At 37.0% G+C, this 23,162-nt stretch overlaps 1 protein-coding gene across 1 annotated transcript in view; it reads left to right on the forward strand.

Moving 5' to 3' along the window:
• Nucleotides 1-114: 114 nt before the first annotated feature.
• Nucleotides 115-23,162, forward strand: part of phldb1a (pleckstrin homology-like domain, family B, member 1a) — a 56,519-nt gene continuing 33,471 nt past the window's right edge. Inside the window, 5 exon segments of the mRNA XM_051109849.1 lie at nucleotides 115-517; nucleotides 12,985-13,086; nucleotides 16,326-16,449; nucleotides 18,314-18,484; nucleotides 22,890-23,015. Coding sequence (XP_050965806.1) covers nucleotides 491-517; nucleotides 12,985-13,086; nucleotides 16,326-16,449; nucleotides 18,314-18,484; nucleotides 22,890-23,015 — 550 coding nt within the window. The 5' untranslated portion in view covers nucleotides 115-490.

Raw genomic sequence — 23,162 nt, forward strand, 5'->3', positions numbered from 1 at the left:
TTCTTTTTTTCCACCTTAAAACTGGGGGTGGAGTTTTTTTTTTTTTTTTCTTCTTCAGATTTACTGACTGTGCTCTTCTCATATGCATCTGAATGCAAGCATTAGAAGGACTGAAAGTGCACTGAGGGTCTGTATATGATCAAGCAATTAATATTGTCTGTATGTCTATATGTTAATTTGGAAGATGAACAATCATTAAGAGGAGGAAAATTTTGATCTGTCATGTTTAGGAATAAGGAGAGTTTTTTCATCCCTCAATTTTTTTGGATTGAACCATGGAGCAAGTGTAATGTTTTACACAGAGACAGACACTATACCTAAAATGGTTTTAGCAGTTAAAGTGACTTGTTCTGATGGAAACCCTTTCTACATCCTACACTGGAGTTTCTGAAGGAGCTACAGAGCTTTTCATCTTGTTTAATCTGTACTGATCCCACTCCTTAGGACCATTTCCAAGGATTTTCCTGTTGTTTACAAACCAAGGACCACAATGGCCCCTAAAAGGGTTCGCTTTCAAGTAAGTTTCCTTTTGCTTCATTTTATGTAATTGAGGAACATTCTTTAGAATGTTACGTGTGTAAATGAAAATTCTTTAAGGCATATACATTTAAATTTTGCTACAAAAGCTGCATCACACGTTTACATTGTGACAACATACTCCATTTAATGTGTTCAAATGCATGCTAAATTATATATTTTCTAACCAATGGAGAAAAAAAAAAAAACAAGCCACGTTGTCATCTATTACCAGAGTTTGGTTACAAGTTATAAGGCTTAAAACGAATATTAAGATAGACATGAAGTGCATGTGCACAACCACCAGATGTCATCGTTCGTTTCATTTCATCTTCTCTTCTCATGTTTTGTGAATGGAAACATCCTCCTGAACTGACGCCGTGCGTCTTTAAAAATAAAATGTTTTTGCTGCGACGACCCTATTTACTGTATCGCAGGCCATATGATTTAGTGGTTTATTTGGTTGTGGATTTCAGATAAATAATAGGGAAAGAAATCCTTGAGAAAGAAAGATGAAAAGAAACGAGGCATGGGCGTTTAACCACAAAATTACATTCCATGGCTGTTCTAGACAAATATTGATACCTCAGACACCATTGATTGTAACTAATGGAAAATAAGTGTTATTTCAGCAATATTTAAACTTGGATGGGTAAATATTTGAGAACCCCCAATGAGCAGGCTAGCCTATTATTTTCAAGTTATCCCAGTGAGCCTGACAGACTGCTTCAGGAAGCAGCCTTGTATTAACAGTCGTTTGATGACTTGTCCAATCATATCCTGTTCCACTCAGTATTTTTAGACAAATTTGTTAGTTGGCATTTTGAGTCAACAAGCCGTTTTTTTGCAACTTTACAGCCTTGTAAAACTTCCCCGAAGTTTCCTACCCTCTTGCATCCCACACAACGTCCTCTTCAGACATGCGTTGGTGGAATGTCTCATGGGCTGGGCTGGGTTGGACTGGGTTGAGGGGGGAGCCACTATTGCATATGTGTCTGTATTTTGAGCGTTTAACATTTAGACACTAAAATAAGACATGATTCAGAGTGTTACAGCAGTCATTTCTCTGTTTTAAAAGAGGAAATGTAATCTTACCGTATCCACAATCCCCTCCAGTGTCTATTCTTGCCTTTAACTATTTGCATTTTTGTTTTCTCCTCCGTTTGTTGTCATAAGACATTTTACAGAGGGCAATTTAACGTATTTAGCGGGCAGCTTTATTGGCTTATTGTAATTGAATTTAATTTCACATTTTGCTTATCTGGCTTGGCCAGAGGACAACTATGCTGTGGGAATTACATTTCTTGGACCAGGGGCATGAGGGAGAGAGGAGCGAAAAAAGACTTGCTTCCATATACTAACATGCTGATATTACAAATCTAATTTTACAAGACACCATTTCTGAAATCTCTACATCAGTATTTGGTGATAAGTCACCCCTATTGTACTCCTGCATATCTATCTATCTTTCTCTCGTCTGTCTCCTGATCTGGGCTCAGGGTGGGTGTCTCGTTCCAGAGGCTGAACAAGTGAGGAGCTCTTCAGCTGTGAGAATAAAAGACTGCCTTGTGGCAGTAGAATGAAAAAAGAAGGGAGGGAAGAAGTGTGTGAGAGACTATGAGGGCTGGAAAAGAGAAAGGGGTGGAGAGAGAGAACATGTAGGTGGAGGAACAGTGCAGGACAGAGAGAACGAGGGAAGATATTTCTAGTTCTGAATGTGTTTTGTCCATCCTGCTCTGGTGCTCCACAGAGTTTCCGATGTCTTAAAGTGAGCAGGAGTTAGAAAGACACCTGTTTCCAGCTCTCAGGATTACACATGGGACTGACAGAGCCACAGTTAGGACCTGAACTGATAGGTAAGGCTTTGATTGGCAGCTGGATTTGTGTGATGAAGTCTTTTGAATACATTTAAAGTAATGCTATAAAAAAAGTAAACACTTGGTAATATGTACCTTTAAGGTACTACAATGCACCCTTTAAGGGTAAATAAGATATACAGATCAAGAGGTGAATTTTTTGGATCTTTTAAAGCATTTTTAACTTGTACAATTAGGTGTGTTTCATGCAATTATGTTTATTTAATGCACTTTAAATTTGTAAAACTACACCAATTTCATTTTTAAAACAATTTATAAATTAAACCACATGTCTGTTTGCGTCCATGTCAACCCATTTAAAACATTCTAAAAATGTCTGCAGTTTTCATTAGAATCATCAAAAGAGGAACTGAAAGGGACAGAGCGATTTCTTCCAAAACATCATGGGGAAGCTGTCTTTAAAAAGTAACAGTGTAAACATCACTGGACACAATGACGATATAAATTATGAATGACCTCATGAATGCATTTCTTCATTTTAGTTATGGTACGTGTCAGTAATGGAAAACTCTAGTCTTACTATGTTAAATATGATTGAGAATGAAAATTGGGCCACACTGGACCAAATAATGGCCCTGACCTAAAGCATGGACAATGAGACTATTGTCCCAGTGGAGACAGGACTGTGCACACCAGTGTGTGAGAAGCCTATGTGTGCAGGAGGGCCGTGCAGGGTCTGCTGACATATTTTTGTACCAGCAAAGGCCCTTTACTAAAAGAGGCTGACTAACAGGTGGTTTGAAAAATTTCTCACCTGTCAGTCAAATGACTCACCTGTTTGGTGCAGAGATGTGGAAACTCATTCAATGGGCTGCTTCTTCTGGACACCTGTGTTCTGTTTGACACCTGCGATGCAGCAGTCATAGATTGTTAGATAGTTATATGTTACAGCTTTATAGGCTATAACAGTTAGCTCTGGTCCACAGATTTAATTGGCTGAGTCTCATTCCAGACATGCTGTCAGTATGCAGTGTTTGCTGGGATAGTTCAAAGACTCTTTCTTCAGGATACATAATTAAGTAAACAGGTGGCCACAAGTGAGTGACTACATCTGGATATTACCTATACAGCAGGTGAAAACAGTGTAAAAAGAGCAGTATGTCAGAATTCACAGTATTCATAAAAATGACTCGGTGCTCAAATCAATCATTCAACATAATCGTTTGTTCAAAACACTGATGACCAGGAATGAATTACCACCATTGTGTGTTGCTCCGAGAGTCGCAACAATTTTGCCTTGGCTTCGTTTGGGACTGTTTTTGTTATAGGTTTCTCAATATTAACTTCTTTGGGTTGATTAACAACCAAACCGCACTTTTCTGTTTAAAAACGAGAGCCGCAGCGCAATATGCTTCAAAAAACGCCAGAGAAAAACGCTTGTTTACATAGTAAAACAATGGAAAAGCAGAGCAGGGGAAGTCAAAATGCGTTCTGTGCAAACGGCTACTTACTTAAATATTAAGCTTTACAGTTGGAATCGTGTTGTTGGTCTGAATATCCGAAAAACTGTGTAAGGTCCAGACATAGCAGAGCTGTCTGAGTAGATGCAAGCGTGAGAGATTAGGCCACACCGTGAACATGTGCACTGGCTTTTCCCATGTTTTGCTTAGCTGGAATGATAAAACAAGACATAATGGGTGAGTAAAACATTAGTGAAAATGAGCAACTTTAAAAGTTGTTGAGAGTTTGATACTGTATGTGCCTGTATGCAAGATTGCATTTGTGTGTAAAAAAGTTCACCTGAACTTTGAGTCTGTTGGAAGGAGAAAAAGAGGGAGTGGATGAAAAAATATAAAGGAGTAACAAAAAGAAGGAATTAAACACCAGCACAGACTTTGTGAAACAGTGCCAAACAGGATTCAGTGACCTTGGCAGGACTGCTCAAGCTTTTCTTATAATGCCTACACCTTCATTTAGTGAGTTTGGGTCTCACCAGCTCTAGACAGCCATAGATACTTCAGATAACAAATGATGGCAATAATCAAGTCTGGCTCTATGAGTCTCAACTACAGTTCCAGGTATTGCTTACCTTCTCAATCTTTTAACTTTATCTATCTGGTAAAACCACAATTCCAGTCTCTTTTTCATGGAGGGACCAATAGAGGGTTTGCACTTACATCACAATTTGGTCAGTTACCCGGATGCACAGCCATACTGGCAATACTCGGGTGTAAACAACAGCATGGATTGCATGGTTAATGTACTACCGAATATGTTGTTTTACTAATTTATGCTGTCTAAACCACAGAAAAAACGTGGAAGCTGCTAAATCATATAGAGAAGGACTTACTAATCAGGCGAGGGTGCAATATTTTGACAAACTGAAGTTAATAGGTGGTAAAGATACGTACAAGCAGTATTAATTAAGATATTAGACTAATAATTCACCCTGTCTGACAGAAAATGATAAGAACAAAATTCTTGCCCTGGAAATCCTGGTTCAGTTTGGCCAACCACACCTTTTGTTCCTCAGACAGTTTTTTGCACTCTTTTCCTTGATTTGTTGTAACATTTGTCAGTCTATAGTACTCCAAATGTTTCTCATGCTCTGATGATTAGAACAGCCCAAAACATGACAATAATTGATCATTTTCAGTAGCAATAATCAGCTAAATATGCGAGTTTCGTTCTGTTCAGTGGTGTTGTTTACATTCAGTGCCGCCAATATGGCCGATTGATGACGTGTCATGAAAGCACTCTATTAGTTCACATCTCCCCTCCTGTGAAGAAATGCAAACAATACAAGATGTAATGCTAATGCATTTGGGGTTAAATCTGAAATATTTGCATAAAAAAGAGTTCACTCAAATATTAAAAATCTGTTATCATTTGTTCAGTACGTCATCAGTGTCATTCCAAACCATAATGATTGTCTTTGGTGTGAAACACAAAAGGTTTTAGCAGAATGCAAAAAACAAAATTCACATTTGGCATTAAATGAGCAGAAACGATGTTCAGAATTCAAATTTTTGGGTGAACTATCCCTTTATTATTTTTAAAACTGTGATAAAATGGAAACAGCATGTGATGGGCATATGAATGTAACAAATTTTAGAAAAAAAATAAAATAAAATGTAGGGTGCAGTGCAGGTACAGCAGGGAATGTGGACATTATGCTCTGTTCCGGCATATTTGTGTGCATGTGCAAGAAAGTGTAAAATATTTGACTGAAATAGGCAGCAAAGACTGAAAATGCTTACTTAAATGTGGATATTTTAAGTCTAATGCTGGCTAATGGAACAAAAAATGTGCATAATGCAAGAACTTTGTACACCATTTTTGGACAGCTCTGAAGAACATCAAGACATTTTTTTCGTACTGCTGTGCCTATGAAACAAACCCAGTCTTTCTTCTCATTTTCTCAGAAGCACACTCTGATATAAACAGTGTTCTGATCTGTAGCGTTTCTGCCACGCAAGCACTGTGACTGTTTTCTGGTGAGAGATCTGTGGTCAAACTTTCTGACGCCTTGTTGCTTTACTCTGATGCTATAATAAGTGACTAGACTGTTTCAAAACGCTGCAAGGGATTAATCCCGCATGTTCCTGCCATTCAAGAATTTATGAGTAAGACCAAAATGCTTAGCTTTGATATCACGTGTTATTCCAAGATAGCAGTCCAGCATGGAAATACGGAAAGTTATCCAGCTGCTAACTTTCCAGCTTGTGTGCTTTCCATGTGTTGACCATGGCAGCCTCACATGTGAGTCACTCTGGATGTCTGAACTAAATGCCTTACATATAAATGTTGGATGTTATTTAGTGGAATAATCATCATCTCACAAAAAGTCATTGGAATTTTCAATCCCAGAGGACAACAAACACATAAATAACTCTATAATAAAGCACTGATGCCTCAAAACATACGACTGCTTTAGATTATCAGGCCTGTTGACATTTTTTCTCGGTTGTGGGTGAGAAGGGGGCAGCTGGAGACTGTTTATTCCCAGAGAGTGGCTAGATCATAGGGTCAGCCGACAGGAAGAGTCCCCGCTTCGGAGCCCACACCGGAAGAGTCCGCTCCTCTTCCAGCTGTGGTTGCCTAGTTGCTGCTCGGATTTGTTTGTGTTCATTTTTTTATGTGTTTGGACTCTTTTGACATCTGTCTTACTTACTGGCAATGGCCGTGGAAAAGAGGCTGTTCTTTCTCGTTCTCCACCAGACAGACATTTTCCTCTCTGATTCATGGCTTTCCCATGTTTTTTAGGATTGTTACCAATCATTCTGGCTTGGTGTATGATGGATTGGTACTTGTTACTTGTTCACTAAGAAACAAAGTTTAAATGTTTGCTTAAGAGCTCCATGACAACTTGACTATTTTTTTTGTCCCCCGCATCTTGTTTCCATAAATGAATCTAATTATGTAACGAATACCCTAAAAGTGACTCACATCAGCAGTTTCGCAGCTGTTATATATCAAATGAAAAACACCATTTATGTTTTGCCTATGTGGAGGAGGGAAGAACAGGAAGTGAGTAGGGGGACTCCACCTGGAATATCAAGGTCCTTTCCGTCCTCCACAACAGCATGTAAACTCAAATCTGTTTTTCAAAATAAATCCATCTCCAGAAATTCCCTAACAATTATCTTCTAAAGGTTTTAAAATAAAAACGTGACATTAACATCTTAAAATATTCTGTTCCACCAAAATTGAAAATTATGTCATCACTTATTCACCCTTAGTCATTCCAAAATTGTATGACTTCTGTGGAACACAAAAGAAGATATTTTGTTGAATGTTGGTAACCAAACAGTTTTGGTTATCATTGACTTCCATTGCATTGACAGAAAAAAGAGACATTTCTCAACAAAAAAATCGCCCCACAAAATACGAAAGTTTGAAACAACATAATAAAATAATAATAGAATATTCATTTTTAGATTAACAATTTTTTTATCATTAATTATTTGAAAAATGGGCCATTCTACAGAATTGGTGCAAAGTCAGAGTTGGAAACATCTTGGAAAACCAAGATGTTTCCACAAATTTTGTATGTATGCAAGTTGTATAATATCCAAGGTACACATTTCTAGTAGTTGTGCAGTTTGTCACTTTGTCATTACCGAAACACAGTAATATATAATTTAATAAGAAGGGTTGAATTGACTTGTTAAGATTTTGCTTACATCTACCTTGTAAATATATTTTTTGCTATTTTATTACAAATTTTCAGAGGTAAATCAAAAACAATTATAAATTGAACAATATGTCAAGCTTGTTTTATGAGATTTGTTTTTTGAATCCAATTTTTCTTTGTAAAAGGCAAAAAGTTGATCATACTGATTTCGTAGTATATTCATTAGTTTGAATATACGCTAAACCAAACACTATCATTACATCTTAGTTGATAATTCAGTGTACTGTATTTTTGACAAAACATCCCATGTATCAGCTGTGACTGCACATTTTCAGTAATGGCAATAATGTTTTGGTATAGCGACCACATCACTTTACCGAATTTTAACTCACACACTAAAACACTACAAAAACATACTAAAATACTAAACGTTTGCATAATTGTACTAAAATTACGAAAATTTCCCCCAAATAAAGGATTATGTGTTCCCTTTTGTCACTACTGAAACAATGACGACATGTTTCGATTGTTACTGTAACGGTAGTGGCAATTTTAGATACTTTTGAGCCCAGCAAAGATGCTAATTAGCACATGGTCAGCTTGCACAGTTCTGAACAGTTGTACACACACACACACACACACACAAAACATTTTTAATGGAATAACACCCAAAAAAACCAATGTCACTACTGAAACTACACCAAATGTTTGTTGTGATAATTTTGTAGTAAAAAGAGTCAAGTTTAAAGAGTCAAGATTTCTGTGTGACGTTGTAGATATATGTCCCTCGTGATTCAGCTTTCTAAATTTAGACATAAACTTGACAATTATTCACGGTTGCTTGGAAAGACAGACCGCACACCTGGATTCTGACAGAGACTTTTTACATGGATTCCTCTACTAGTGCTTTCTGTCTCTCTCACGCTCTCTCTCTCGATCCCAGCTGTGGTGCTACTATGTAATTCTGTCCTCCAGAACTTCAGAGCGTTCAGTAAGAGACATGAGCGAGCAGCAGAGACAAACAAACAGCGAGAGCTGGACTGTAGACGATCAGCCAAAGGCTCAAAGGCGTAAACACAGGACATAGCACTGAGACTGTGAGTAAACAAGGCCATGCAGCAGCAAAGCAGGTCTTTCTTAGGCTAAAAAAGATGGTGAGTGGGCTTGATGTTGCTTATGGGTTTTTAAGAACTTGGTATTTGGTATTTCTAAATACTTTAAAAAAGTTTGGTTAGTTTTAGTACTTCATTGATTTGGGCTGTATAAGTGACTGAAGAAATTTAAAATGCTGCACTAAATCAATGTATGTTGCATGGTATTTATCAGATTTATGCAGAGAACATGAGTGCTAAACTCAAATTAATTTAAATATATATTCCATAGAATCAAAATGCTTTTTTAGTTTTATTTTTAGTATGTATTTTAAAAATGAACAAAAATTAATATTATAAAATATTTTAATTGTCTTTATTAGTATATATTTATTTTTAGCAGATTTATTTTTATGTATTTATGTTATTAACATGCTTTTTGTTGTATGCAGTTAACTGCTGCCTGTCTTGGTTTGTTTTTTTAATATAAACAGCATTTTAAATCTCAGTTTTAACATTCTCATAGTAACAAAAAAGTCATCAGGCCTCCGTGTTTCCAGTCTTCGGTTTCTGTTTCCCAGATTCACCTACTGTTTATACTACATTTAGCTGTACTTATATTAGCTGTATGTTTCTGCTGTGGTTTCCTCACTTCTCCCTGTAACTCTGACATACTGCCATGTGTCTATGTAAGAGTGTGTGTGTGTATGTGTAGCCTGTATGATTATAACCCCTGTAAGAGGAGCTTTGTGGTTTGTGCTATGTGGTTGAGTCTATTTTCTGCTGCAGAGGGCAGGACACAGTGGCATAACTGCAGACTTAATGACATGTTTCATAGGCAAGCCACTTACCGGCATGAAAAACTCCAGTTGAACTGCTATTAGATGTTTATTTGTTTATATGGGAACAGGTATCTTTGAATCAAGGTGTCAGAATATATCTGTGTATGCATTAACGTCAGTGTCTCTGTATTGTCCAGTTGTGTGTGTGACAGTGAGAGCAGTGACCATATTCAGGATAGCGACAGAGGCTTTCTGTTCTCTCTTCCCTCTGTGTCATACACTGGATGTGATTGTGAGAGGCGGACCGCAGCACTTGCCAGCTGCACTTGCGAACATGACATCAGGAATGAAGGGAGAGAGAGGCTAGCTAGGGAAAGGAGCAAGAGAAGAGGAAGTTTGGTTTTGTACCAGCTGTTGAGTTAAAAACCATAAACGCCCATCAACATCTTAATCAATATTCATTCACTCCACCTAACCTGTCTTCGCTTGTTTGGAGAAGCAAAGCGTCTCATTCCAGTCGTTTCCCTGACTGGACATGCCAGCAGAGGAAACAAAATTTTCTTGCATTGACTGCACACAGCTTTGGCTTTCAAACTTCTCTGCAAATTACAATGTCCTTGTAGAAGCTCTTCATGGAAACAGTTGACTCACTGGACAACTGGAAGAATAAGGTAATTTGTTACATAATGTTTTATTAATTTCCATATTGGAATTAATATTTAAAATGATGGGTCTGACTGTAATTGTTGAGTGTAGCTTTGTAGCTAGATAAGCTACAAATACTGAGTTGGAATTTATACTGAATACTTGACACTGATAGGATAGCAATACCGACTTTGAATGTTTACAATTAAAACAAGAGATTCTGATTGAAAAGATTCATTTATTTGACATCAGAATTTCTTGTTCTGAATCTAAACAGCTGATACTGTTTTTATTGTTAATATATTGTCAAGAAAAACATTGCAGGGTGAAATGCTACATCGCTAGTTCCGCAGTAAAGATGTATTTGCATTATTCTCTCTTGGCTGTTTAGAATCAGAACATGTGATTTTGGAACAAATGACTCTTTTGAATCAGAATCACATCTTCTGATTGTAAACAGCCAAACCACTGATTCTAAATAACCATTATATACACAGATATGCACACATTTGGGAAGTGCATGTAATATTTCAAAATTAGCTAAACTAAGCTTAAAGCTTCTCTTCAGAAATAACTGATAACTTGTGATTTTGTACACTCAGACTGATTGAAAAGAACCAAATCAAAAGAGTCATTTTGAATCACTTGGGCGTTTTACAGTGTGTTCTGTTGGTTGTTTAGAATCAGAACAAGTTATTCTGGTTCAGAATAAATGGCTATTTTGAATCTGAGTTAAAGGGATAGCTCACCCAAAAAATGAAAGTAACCCCATGGTTTACTCACCCTCAAGCCATCCTAGGTGTATGTGATGTTCTTGTTTTAGATGAACACAATCGCAGTTATATTAAAAATGTCCTGGCTCTTCCAAGCTTTATAATGGCAGTGAATGGCTGTTGAAATTTTGAAGTCCAATAAAGTGCATCCATCCATGATTAAAAGTACTCCACATGGCTCCAGGGGGTTAATAAAGGCCTTCTGAAGTGTTACGCTACACCAGGGGTGCTCAATCCTGGTCCTGGAGATGGACTTTCCTGCAAAGTTCAGCTCCAACCCTGGCTCCAAACACACCTGAACCAGCTAATTAGGATCTCAAGGAGCACTTGATAATTACAGATAGGTGTGTTTGATTAGGGTTGAAACTAAACTCTGCAGGAAAGTCGATCTTCAGGAACAGGGTTGCGCTACACCTACGTCCTGTGTCATCCACTGGAACACACTCTTTCGTGAATGTTCATGTGACAGTTAGCAGAACCTAGAGATTACGTTTTTTTAAGGTTTAAATATGGATATTTTTCTTACACAAATGCCTCGATTCACTTCAGAAGGCCTTTATTAACCCCCCGGAGCCATGTGGTATATGATGGATGGATGGATGCACTTTATTGGACTTCAAAATAGAGGTATTCACGGGTCCACTTGGATTCGAAAACCTCAGGTCCGACCCAGAACCTGAGCGGTTCGGGTCTAAAAGTCTAAAAGTCCCTCGGGCGGATTCGGTATTAGCGGTCTCGGGTCCCGAGTAATAAAAAATGTGCTTTTTCTGAATCTGCCTGAATTCTTTTAAACTATCCTGGATGTGTAGCCTACTTTTGTGTTCTTGAAGTTCATTTTAAGAAATGCACGTATAAAAGGAAAATCCACTCGTTTCATTACGCTGAGTGTTCATGTGGGGCTTTTCTTATTTGTATGCAGAAGCCTTTCACTGGAGATGAGGTAACTTTGCAGACAACTCTAGCAAATCCATTAATTATTAGGCTTTTTAAAAGCCACTGGTCACAACTGAAAGCTGAACCTGTATCCATCAGGCAGGCAAAAACATTAAGTAATAGTAAATAAGTAAATAAGTAAAGAAACTAATGAAAATAGCCTAAATGCCGTCGGACTCGGGCCTTATTTCATCAGGTCAGTCTTGGGTCGGGTTATTCATTTTAAAAATGTATTTATGCACGTCAGGTTTGGGTAAGAAGTGATTTGGGTCGATTCATTTCAGGTACAGATTTTAGGACCCTAGATGACCTCTAATTCAAAATTTTAACACCCATTTGCACTCATTAAAAAGCTTGGAAGAGCCAGGACATTTTTTAAATATAACTCAGATTGAATTTGTCTGAAAGAAGTCATATACACTTAGAATGGCATGAGGGTGAGTAAATCATGGGGTAATTTTGATATTTGTGTGAACTATCCCTCTAATTGTTCTGATTGTAAATAGCCAAAATAGCTACTTGAGCAATAAAATCACATTGTAAAGTTGCATGATTTAAGTTACAGTACCACTTCAAGAACTGTAATTTAACAAACAGATTTACTACTTTTAGTGACATTACAGCCCTTCACTGATTCGCAATAGATGGTACGTACATAGATACGTACACACAAAGAACCTGATGCTTAGTTTGTCTTGCAGGTCTGTTTTGTCTGAGAGACAGTGGTATGAGTCAGAGACAGAGGAGAGGTGAGGGAAGGAGGGAGAGGGGGATTTCAGGTTAGGGATGTTCCAAAATGACTGATCTGCAGTGATGTGTGTACTGACCTGAGGTCTACTCTAGTTTGTTCACGCTAATGTGCCTGTGTCTCTACCATAGATAATTGGCTGCATCTGTTCACTGTGAGTCTTGGTGTGCGTGTGTTTGTGTGTGAGATGAGTCACACTGACTCATGCTGTGTATTTCAACTAAGATGCAGACTCCGGTCTGTTCACGACAGTTGGTTGATCACAGTATGCATTTGTAAGATCGTTGCATCACTGTATTTTGTCTACAATAAGGAAACACCTGATCACTATTAAGATCAAAGACACAAGCTTGAAATCTTGTGACTGTGCCAGATCTACATATTTATTCTAATAGTCTGTTTATGTTGTATAAAGTAAACAAATATATGTTGTGATCATGACTCAAAGTCTCCTCACATTTAATGAGACTGAACCTAATCAGCCCTTTTGGTGTTTTTGGACTTTTAAAAACATCTTGCTGTTTATCTTTCTGTAATTCCAGGATCTTAACGAATGTCATGAAGTGACTGATAACTGCATAGACATGGACAGATTGAATCACAATGTTCCAGAGCATGGCCGCCAGACTCACCAGGTCTTACAGGTGAGTGTGTGAGCTGAAATGGTGAATCTCACATTTCAGCATTTCATATATTTGTCACACACACATGTTGCATTTCCATCTTTTATGGAGACATTCCATAGACATAGTGGTTTTTATACTGTACAAACTGTATTTTCAATCCCCTAACCTTAGCTCTACCCCTTACAGGAAACTTTATTTTAGATTAAAAAAAAAAACTTGTTTCCTGTTTTCCTCATGGGGACCAAAAATGTACAATATCCAAGATTTTGGATATTGCTATCTGTTCCCATAATGAAGTGTATACCTGAACCACACACATACACTACACATATATAGAGTACAATTCAGAAGTTACTTATGAATGGTAGTGTGCATATACAGAGTGTTTTACTGTTGATTTTTGGCCTAATTGTCATCAAAATCGTTTAAAAGCAGAATATAGCATAACATAATAATATAAGGTGTTTAAAATGTCTATATCAGCACATCATAGGAAAAACAAACAATTCTGCAAATTCCTAGGTTGTCACCTAAATGTGGAGTCTGTAGATCTCCACAGGAAGTGGAAATTAAGAGGTGAACCGTTATCTAATTATGGGGTTAATCTTCATCGCTGTTGATCCGAGAGGCTGAGTTCAGCCTTTCTGTCTGCATTTAATCTTGCTCAAACACTGCACTGTATTCAACCAATCAAACATTACAGGGTTTACAAGCCGTTAGTTCAGTGCACCTGTTAAAACTTCACCGGTAAAGTTGAGTACACACACACATGCAAATACACACAGAAACAAACGACTAAGCCGTATGTGGAAAAAATGTCAGCGGACAATGGAAACTGTGGAGCAGCTTTATACGCAGCACTATTATCAGGAGATGACAGCATAAGATATGAAAGCTAAAACAAACTACAGTGACATTTAATCATTTTAGAAAGAATTCGTACATTGTTATTAGAAACCTTGTTGCTGTTCAATTTTAAAGGCTGTTTCTATGGACGCTGGTGCTAAACTCAAAAAAAAAAAGATGAAATCTGAAGACACTTTAAAGATGTGTAAAACTGGTATGGTGTGTAAAGTCCATTCATACCACACATATGGGAGTAAAAAACAGCCAAGGAACCTGTGCCTGCTATCACAATCACAAACCATGAAATGGATAATTCCCCAGTATATTTGTAACATATGCATTCAATACAACTTTTGCCTTTATGAAATACAGTTGAGGTCAAAAGTTTACACACACCTTGCAGAATCTGCAAAATAATAATTATTTTACCAAAATAAGAGGGATCATACAAAATGCGTGTTACTTTTTACTGACCTAAATAAGACGTTTCACATGTTTACATATAGTCCACGAGAGAAAATAATAGTTAAATTTATAAAAATGACCCTGTTCAAAAGTTTACATGTGCTTGATTCTTAATACTGTTGTTACCTGAGTGATCCACAGTTGTTGTTTTTTTTGTTTAGTGATTGTTGTTTTTAAGTCCCTTGTTTGTCCTGAACAGTTAAACTGCACGCTGTTGAAAAAAACATTCTTTGTTTTTTCAGCATTTTTGAACCCTTTCCAGCAATGACTGTATAATTTTGAGATCCATCTTTCGGATCTTGAGGACAACTGAGGGACATGCAACTACAACAGAAGGTTCAAACACTCACTGATACTCCAAAAGGAAACATGATGCATTAAGAGCCAGGGGGTGAAAACTTTGAATTTGAAGATCAGGGTAAATTTAACTTATTTTGTCTTTTGGAAAACATGCAAGTATGTTCTGTAGCTTCTGAAGGACAGTACTAAATGGAATGATATTTAGGCAAAATAAGAAAAATGTACACAACTTCATTCTGTTTAAAAGTTTTCACCCCCCTTAATGCATTGTTTTTCCTTCTGGAGCATTAGTGAGCATTTGAACCTTCTGTAATAGTTGCATATGAGTCCCTCAGTTGTCCTTAGTGTGAAAAGATGGATCTCAAAATCATACAGTCGTTGCTGGAAAGGGTTCAAATATACAAAAATGGTGAAACTTAGAATTTGTGGGACCTGAAGAATTTTTCTAAAGAACAGCGGGCAGTTTAACTGTTCAGGACAGACAAGGGACTCATGAACAACTGTCACTAATAAAAAAAACAAAACAGAAAAACAGCTGTAGGTCATTCAGCATTAAGCGTATGTGAACTTTTAAACGGGGTCATTTTTATAAATTTAATTATTATTTTCTCTTGTGGACTATATGTAAACATTTTTTATGTGAAATCTTATTCAGGTCAGCACTAAATAAAAATACCATGTATTTCGTATGATCACTCTTATTTTGATAAAATAATTAACATTTAGCATTAGTAACATTTTTGCATTATTGACACACTATTTCGTATTTAATGCTATAATTTATACTGTGTGTCAACTGCTTTGACACAATCTGTATTGTTAAAAATGCTATATAAATAAAGGTGACTTAACTTGATTTGATTTATCAGATTTTGCAAGGTGTATGTAAACTTTTGACCTCAACTGTAGCTGTTTTCACATTGCAGCCACTGTAACTTAACCTGGGCCATCCTTGTGATGTCAAAACATTCTCTCTTTTTTCTGAAAGAAAATAAACTTCTTCAATTGTTTGTATGTTTATTTTGAATATTACTTTTTTTCAACCGGCTCACTGGATAATCCCAATGGACAGTATTACAGTATTACATCCCAGAAGGGGAAAAGATACTGATGTGAAATTTCCACTGGTTGTTCAGTTCCCAAAATCCTTTCTAGTGCATTGAAGCCTGTGTGATTTCTACCATCACCTAAAGACAAAAAATATATGATTTCCTTATTGAAAACATTAATTATACTTTTTGTTTCTATGTAGAACAGCACTCTCTGAAACATCAAAGTGTGGCTTACTAAGAAAATAATCCCCAAACTGCCCTTGAGAACCTCCATCTGTGACATGCTGAGGCCAAATATGTTCCTCTTTTGGTCATTTATCGGTCTGGTCTCTTGTCTTTCATCTAACAGCGAAATCCTGTTAGCCTCTTAGCCTGCATGGTGGTACCTGATGGAGCTAAACCCATTTAGCCTAGTTAGCCTCTTACCCTGTCGCTCTAGCACTCAATGGCTCTAACTGAATTACACTAATCCTGTTTTAGAGACCCTGAGCAGTCATCCAAAAATGTACAGGTCACTTTAACGGTGTTCAAAGGTTGCAAAATATGATCCGTTATTAAATGGTTCACTGTTGTGTTGCCCTCATATGTTGACAGAGCACACCACTGGACCTGATTGAAACAGGCAAGACTCTCAAAGTCCAGGCAGAACGACCCCATCTTGTCAGCCTGGGAAGTGGCCGTCTGAGTACAGCTATAACCCTGCTGCCTCTACCAGAGGGTAAGTTCAGTCACCTTACTATAAAGTAACTGAATGCGATACACACCCTTATGAAGTATCTCCAGCAGATTCTATCTACTTAATTAGATGCAAACACTGAGGATGTGGTTTGCTGTGGAATTTGTGCTTAGTGGCAATGCTTTCAAATTCTGAGAGCTAATTATATGATCACACAAACAGAAGGGATGCCATCTGAAAAGCCGGGAATGACGAATTAAGATTAGTATTTGTGTGTGTTTGTGCGGTGATGGGCAGGAAGTTCATGAGAGAGGACAAACCTCACTGTACTGTCCTCGTAGCTTGGCTATGCTTCGTCTCACGAAGAATGACAAATAGAGGACTTCTCCTCCCCTGACACTGAGGAAGAATGAGAGCAAGCATGCAAGTATAAATCCCAAAGGAAGTGGATGTAGTGCACTATTCATCAGCGAATCATTTTATCGTGGATTGAATACATAATTTTCTGTGCTTATGTCGACAGATAGATAGATAGATAGATAGATAGATAGATAAAAGGATAGTTCACCCAAAACTGAAAATTCTGTCATTAATTACTCACCTTTGTTCGTCTTTGGAACACAAATTAAGATATTTTTGATAAAATCAGAGAGCTTTCTGACCCTGCATAGACAGCAACGCAAGTGACACATTCAAGGCCCAGAAAGCTAGTAATGCTATGCAGGATTAGAAAGGTCTTGGATTTCATCAAAAGTATCTTAATTTGTGTTCCGAAGATGAACGAAGGTCTTACAGATTTGCAAGACATGGCTGAACTATCTCTTTTATTGGCGGGATCCACCCATATGATGGATCTAGCATTGACTGAGGTTTCTATTTAGGACTGAGTATTGAGACTTCAGCTGTTTCTTGTAAATTGCATTCACAGTGGCAGTGGCTTTAGAACAAGAGACAGAATTATGAGGCTATGACCTGACTTTGACACAACCCCCTGTTGCTTCACAGTGTGACTGAGTATGCTTGAGTGAGAGCACATTTGTCTTAGGGAATGTGTATGACTGCCTAAAAGTGTCTTCTTTTAAAGAATGAATTATGTTCATCTTCAATCTAAAGTGCAGCATACACCCGCCTCTATCACTTGCTTCCTACCACTGTCTCTGTCACGTCTGCTCTCACAATAGGCTTGGGTTATGGCTCTTTTACTCGCATCTGCTTCGTAGACACTTTGAATGAAATAACTCAGACGGGGACGGTCACTAGAGGAGGGGTGGGGGTTTGTCTGTTTTGTCTTTGTTAAAGAAGCAGACATTAACCTGTCCATTTGCTACAAACTTGTGCTGCAGCATTTCGCATATTATTGTGAATAACATGGAATGATTTAAAATGTGTAATTAATTGTCATCTTTTTGAAACATCCTTTTTTAAACCTTATATGTGACCTTGGACCACAAAACCAGTTGTAAGTAGTAATAGCCAACGATACATTGTATGGGTCAAAATGATTGATTTTTCTTAAATGCCAAAAATCATTAGGATATTAAGTAAAGATCATGTTCCAGGAAGATATTTTCTAAATTTCCTACTGCAAATATATCAAAACGTAATTTTTTATTAGTAATATGCATTGCTAAGAACTTCATTTGGACAACCTTAAAGGTAATTTTCTCAATATTTAGATTTTTTTTTGGACCCTCAAATTCCAAATTTTTGAATTGTTGTATCTCAGCCTATCCTAACAAACCATACATCAATGGAAAGCTTGTTTACACAGCTTTTAGATGTATACATTTCAAAAAACTGACCTTTATAACTGGTTTTGTGGTCCATGGACACATTTTGTTAAACTTGTCTAATCTGTGTAGTTTTATGCAGTAATAATCACCTGAATCTCCATCACATGTTGCAGGGAAGACTACACTTGGTCATGGGAACACAGACATTAATATTCAGGGACCGGGTGTCACTGCTCAGCATTGCTACATTGAAAATGTGGGGGGAACCATCACTCTGTACCCCTGTGGAAATCAGTGCTCAATGGATGGCTTAGCAGTTACCAAACCTGTCAGACTCACACAAGGTAAGCAATAGCTTATTTAAAGTTGGTCTAGATTTGTTCTTAACCTCATTCAGCTAGCTTTAGTTCCATAAATGTTAAACAGGTTAGAAAATTAGCATTATTTTTAATGTGGAGTTTAAAAATTGAAACATCCAGGTCTGTTTGTAAGGGTACCTGCATCTGAGGATACATTTTTATTTATTTATTTCTGTGAAATGAAGGCACACTGTGTCTTGCTAATGGTTTATTAATGTTAGAGTTCTTTTGGATTTTCACTTTTAATTCACCTGGTTGCCTTGAACGTTTTTTGACAGTTAATCAATAGATTCAGCCTACACATCAGTAAAATACATTTCTAAATGCCATTTCACTTATCAAGAGACTTCAGGCTCCAGTGGACAAATGTTCCAGCTATTATCAGACTGGATGGTCGGCTCGGCTCTAAAGTTAGAAGCAGGCATATAACTACATAAGAGTTAAGGCCTTTGATTAAATTCAGAACACTAAATGTTATAATGTAATAGATGACTCTGCATCAGATATTCCACAGGTTTCACAGGTAAGACTGCATTTCTAAAGCTAAAATAACTGTGTAACCATTTTGTGTCAACACTGCTAAAGGTTTGTTTGAACATCCTCTTAAAAAAAACTTGACCTTACACTACTCTTGAGCTATTTCAGTCTATACACTTTGGAATCACATCAGTGTGTATTTGTGTTAAACATGGAGCCAGGAAATTGCACCATGATAATGACAAGGGTTTGTTTGAACTTCCATTTGAAGAACTTGACCTTGCTCTGCTGTGTTGGGCTATTTCAGGCACTCCAGAATCACATTGCTCTTTATTAGTTGTATACCTTGTGGAAAGTGTAGGCTAATGATACAGAAATGTGATTCTTTGTTTATTTGGATTCTCAGAATATGTGTTTTATCTCATTAAAAGCATCTGTAAGTATTAAACAAATAGTTCAGCTAGCAGACTTCAAGCCTTTAATTGTGCACCTAAGCATATATTTTTGAAGTTTAGCTATAAGTAATTTGTTTAATACTAAGGGATAGTGATCATTTTGATCCAGATGAGCTGATTTGCAGTCCGCCCCCCTGTTCGCAATCTGTGCATGACAATAACATGAGACAGCCGGCGAGAGGACAGCTGTCCAACGTGCCACCCATGCGACTTCCAATACATTTGTCTTAATGAGGCGTCACTAGTCTTTAGCCCGTTAAGTATGCCTTTTTACAACTGAATAAAATAAAAAAAATGGGTTGCAGTGAAATAAAACCAACTTTTAGCATCTAAACATCCCGCGAAGTCTAGAGTTTCGCCGCAGGAGTTTCCCGGATGTCGGACACTTTGTCGTATTAACTGCTTCTTTTTGTCCATTTTCTTTGGACTGGCGATGACAGTCGGGCAGGTGACAGCTGTGCTGTTTTGTGTAGTAGCAGAAGTCAGTGAGTGGACGCGCTGTCGTAGCGCTTGACATTTACATCACAAAAGCTGCGGACACACACGCGCTCTCAGCGCTCCTCACTCCACGCGACACGCGAGCGCGCCACACAAACACAGTGTCCGTCGTTTCCCAGCGTTTCCAATCGATTGGATATAAGTTCGAGTTTTATTTTCCTAACCTGGTAGGTGAAACCGTTTTATCTTCAATATTTTACCAGTGGTTAGGTTGTTACGTTGTAGAGTTGCGGTTTTATACTCCAAATACACCGTATACTGATTAATCATTGAACGCCGTTTACTAATCTCGTTGTGATGGTCAGTGTGTCTTATGAAAAATCATAATAAGTGATTTTATTTATCAGCTCGAAAACTTAAACTATTGCTGACTATATTAAATATAATTTAGCCAAACCTTACTGTAAGATAGTAGGTCTGTTTCAAATGTTTGTAAGCTAGTATCTAAAGATACATAGGTTATTAACCTGATTTTTTTCTCTATTTTTTATAATATAGCTTTTTTTTTTTTTTTTTTAATTCACACTCTTGTGCTTTAAAATGTATACCTTTATTTAATGCTATCATGAATGCTCTCAAAACATAAAAACTTAGTCTGCCTTATGGGGCTTAATAGAATAAAACAGCACTGCAGTATATTTTCTCTTATTTATTTTTTGACCTTTCTACTGAATTACTAAAAACCCTTTTCTGACCTCGTTATGCCCAGCCTGACCCCTCTGATGCCCCCTTATGCCATATGCCTGTTCGATTGTTTAGTCTTTAGCTGTGTAAATAGAGGTTATAGTCTGTCATCAGTGATTTGACCTTATTCATTTTACCTGTACCACATTTTTAGGAAGTGTACAAACAGAATATTTTCTTGCTGTTGTTCTTCTGAGTGAATTTGTTCGATTTTTAAAATATTACAGTCCATTCCTTCTTGAGTCTTGACCCATACATTGTATTGTTGGCTATTGCTAAAAATATACCTGTCCTACTTATGACTGGTTTTGTGGTCCAGGGTCACATATGTGGCAAAATGCACACTTTATGGGGTTCAGCATTGATGTAGTCATAATGCAGAAAGTGGTTTAATTGGTAACACTTTACAATAAGGTGTCATTAACATTAGTTAGCTAACATGAACAAACAATGAACAACTTATTAATATTTGCTAATGTTAGTTAATAAAAATACAGGCATTTGTTGTTTGTTCATGTTCACAATAAATTAGCGAATGTTAACAAACACAACTTGTGCAAATAATACTTTAGTAAATGCTGAAATTAACATTAACTAAGATTAATAATGCTGTGTTGCTCATTCTTAGTTCATGTTAACTAATGTAGTTAACTAATGTTAACTAATGAACCTTATTGTAAAGTGTTATCTTTTAATTTAAAAAAGACAGCCAGTGTTAAAAGAGGGATTTTCATATTCTGTTGAATAACGGAATGCCATTATGTGCAGCTCATGTTAGTGTGGTGTATCATATCCTGTCCTCTACTGTACTGTAAGTCATCAGTGAGTCATACTGATCTTATATTCTCTCAGTGCTTTCTGTGCCAATGTTCATTATGAAATGGAAGTCTGGGTCATAATTCACTGGCATTTTGACAGACTCTGCATTGATCCCTCTTCCCCATTAATCACAGTACTTTCATAAGGGCAGAGGGACAAAGTGAAATTAATGCATAGGAGGTATATATGTGCATTTTCTACTTATAGACACACTTATAGATCTCAGTGTAATCTCATTGTTTGAAATCTTGATAATGCAAGATAAGCCGTGACACGTGTTGCAGTAAAGCATGTAAATAAGAACGCAGATTCAGGCCAGACGAATGCTGTGTGACTTGTACTGATTGCTTTTTGTTTGGGTTTATTATGTTTCATCCACACCCCTGTTTTGTTTCATTCAGATGCTCTAGATTACCTTGAATGAATAAAGTCATATTTATAAAGATATAATTACACTTTCAGCAAATGGAAGCATAAGATGACATTTTTTGAAGTAAATCTCTGCTCCATTCAGGGTTGCTGGGTATGGCATTGGCAACTCCACCTGATAAAATTGTTGAAAAAGGTCACAGAAAATGTCATCTGACTTATAAACACGGTATATTTCACAAATCCTATGACAGTTTTTGCCCCATATTTCTGTAAAGATGACTTTACTGGTGTAACTCAATGTAGTAAGGTGCACTGTTGAATTCAGTCTTGTTCACTTGAATATAAGAACTTAATTTAGAAGTTTCATCATGAAGCTATGAAAGTCTGTTTTTGCCACTGAATAAAAAAAGGTAATTGTGACTTTTTATCTCACACTTTTCTCTCTCAACTATGGGTTTACACCTCGCAATTCTTTTTTTCAGAACTGTGTGATACAAACTCACAATTTGTTCTCAGATTTGTGACCTATAAACTAGCAATTGCGAATTATAAAGTCAGAATTGAGAGATATAAACTCACAATTCTGAGAAATGAAGTCAGAATTCCCTGATATAAACTCGCAATTACGAGTTAAGTCAGAACTGTAGAGTATAAAATTGCAATTCTGAGAACATATCAGTCTTTTTCCGGACTTTATGCCTTGAATCTCATAATTCTAAGAAAAAAAGTCAGAATTGCAAATTGCGAGTTTACATCTTGCAATTCCGGCTTTATAACTCGCACTTGCTAGTTAATATCTGACCATTCTGACTTTATAACTCAAAATTGTTAGTTTATATCTCACAAATCTGAGAAAAAAGTCAGAATTGCTAGTTTGTGTCACGCAATTCCGAGAAAAAAAAGTCAGAACTGTGAGATACAAAGTTGCAATTAACCTTTTTTTATTTTTTATTCAGTGGCAGAAACAGGCTTCCATATAAGGCACTGTATACTTTCTTTAAATTTTTTTCATACAGTGAAATTTTATTTTTTATAACTATTTATTTTAATGCTGCTTTTCTGCTTGCATATGCTTTTTTTCTCAGGGTGTATGCTGTGTTTTGGTCAGTCATCCTTTTTCCGCTTTAACCACCCAGAGGAGGCCCTCAGGATGAAGAGTTTGATGCCAGGTGGAAGCCCTGGATTTACCAGTACTTACAAGAACCATACAGGTATATATGCAAAGCAAAATTTCACTGACCTGGAATCTGGTAGTGTAAGACAACTGCTCTGGATGCAATAGGGAGTTAAAATTGCTGAAGGCACTCAGAAAAAGTGTGAGAGAGGGAGAGCTACATTTGCGAATAATGGTGCACATT

The sequence above is a fragment of the Labeo rohita genome, chromosome 5, assembly GCF_022985175.1.
Source record: "Labeo rohita strain BAU-BD-2019 chromosome 5, IGBB_LRoh.1.0, whole genome shotgun sequence".
Taxonomy (NCBI): Eukaryota; Metazoa; Chordata; class Actinopteri; order Cypriniformes; family Cyprinidae; genus Labeo; species Labeo rohita.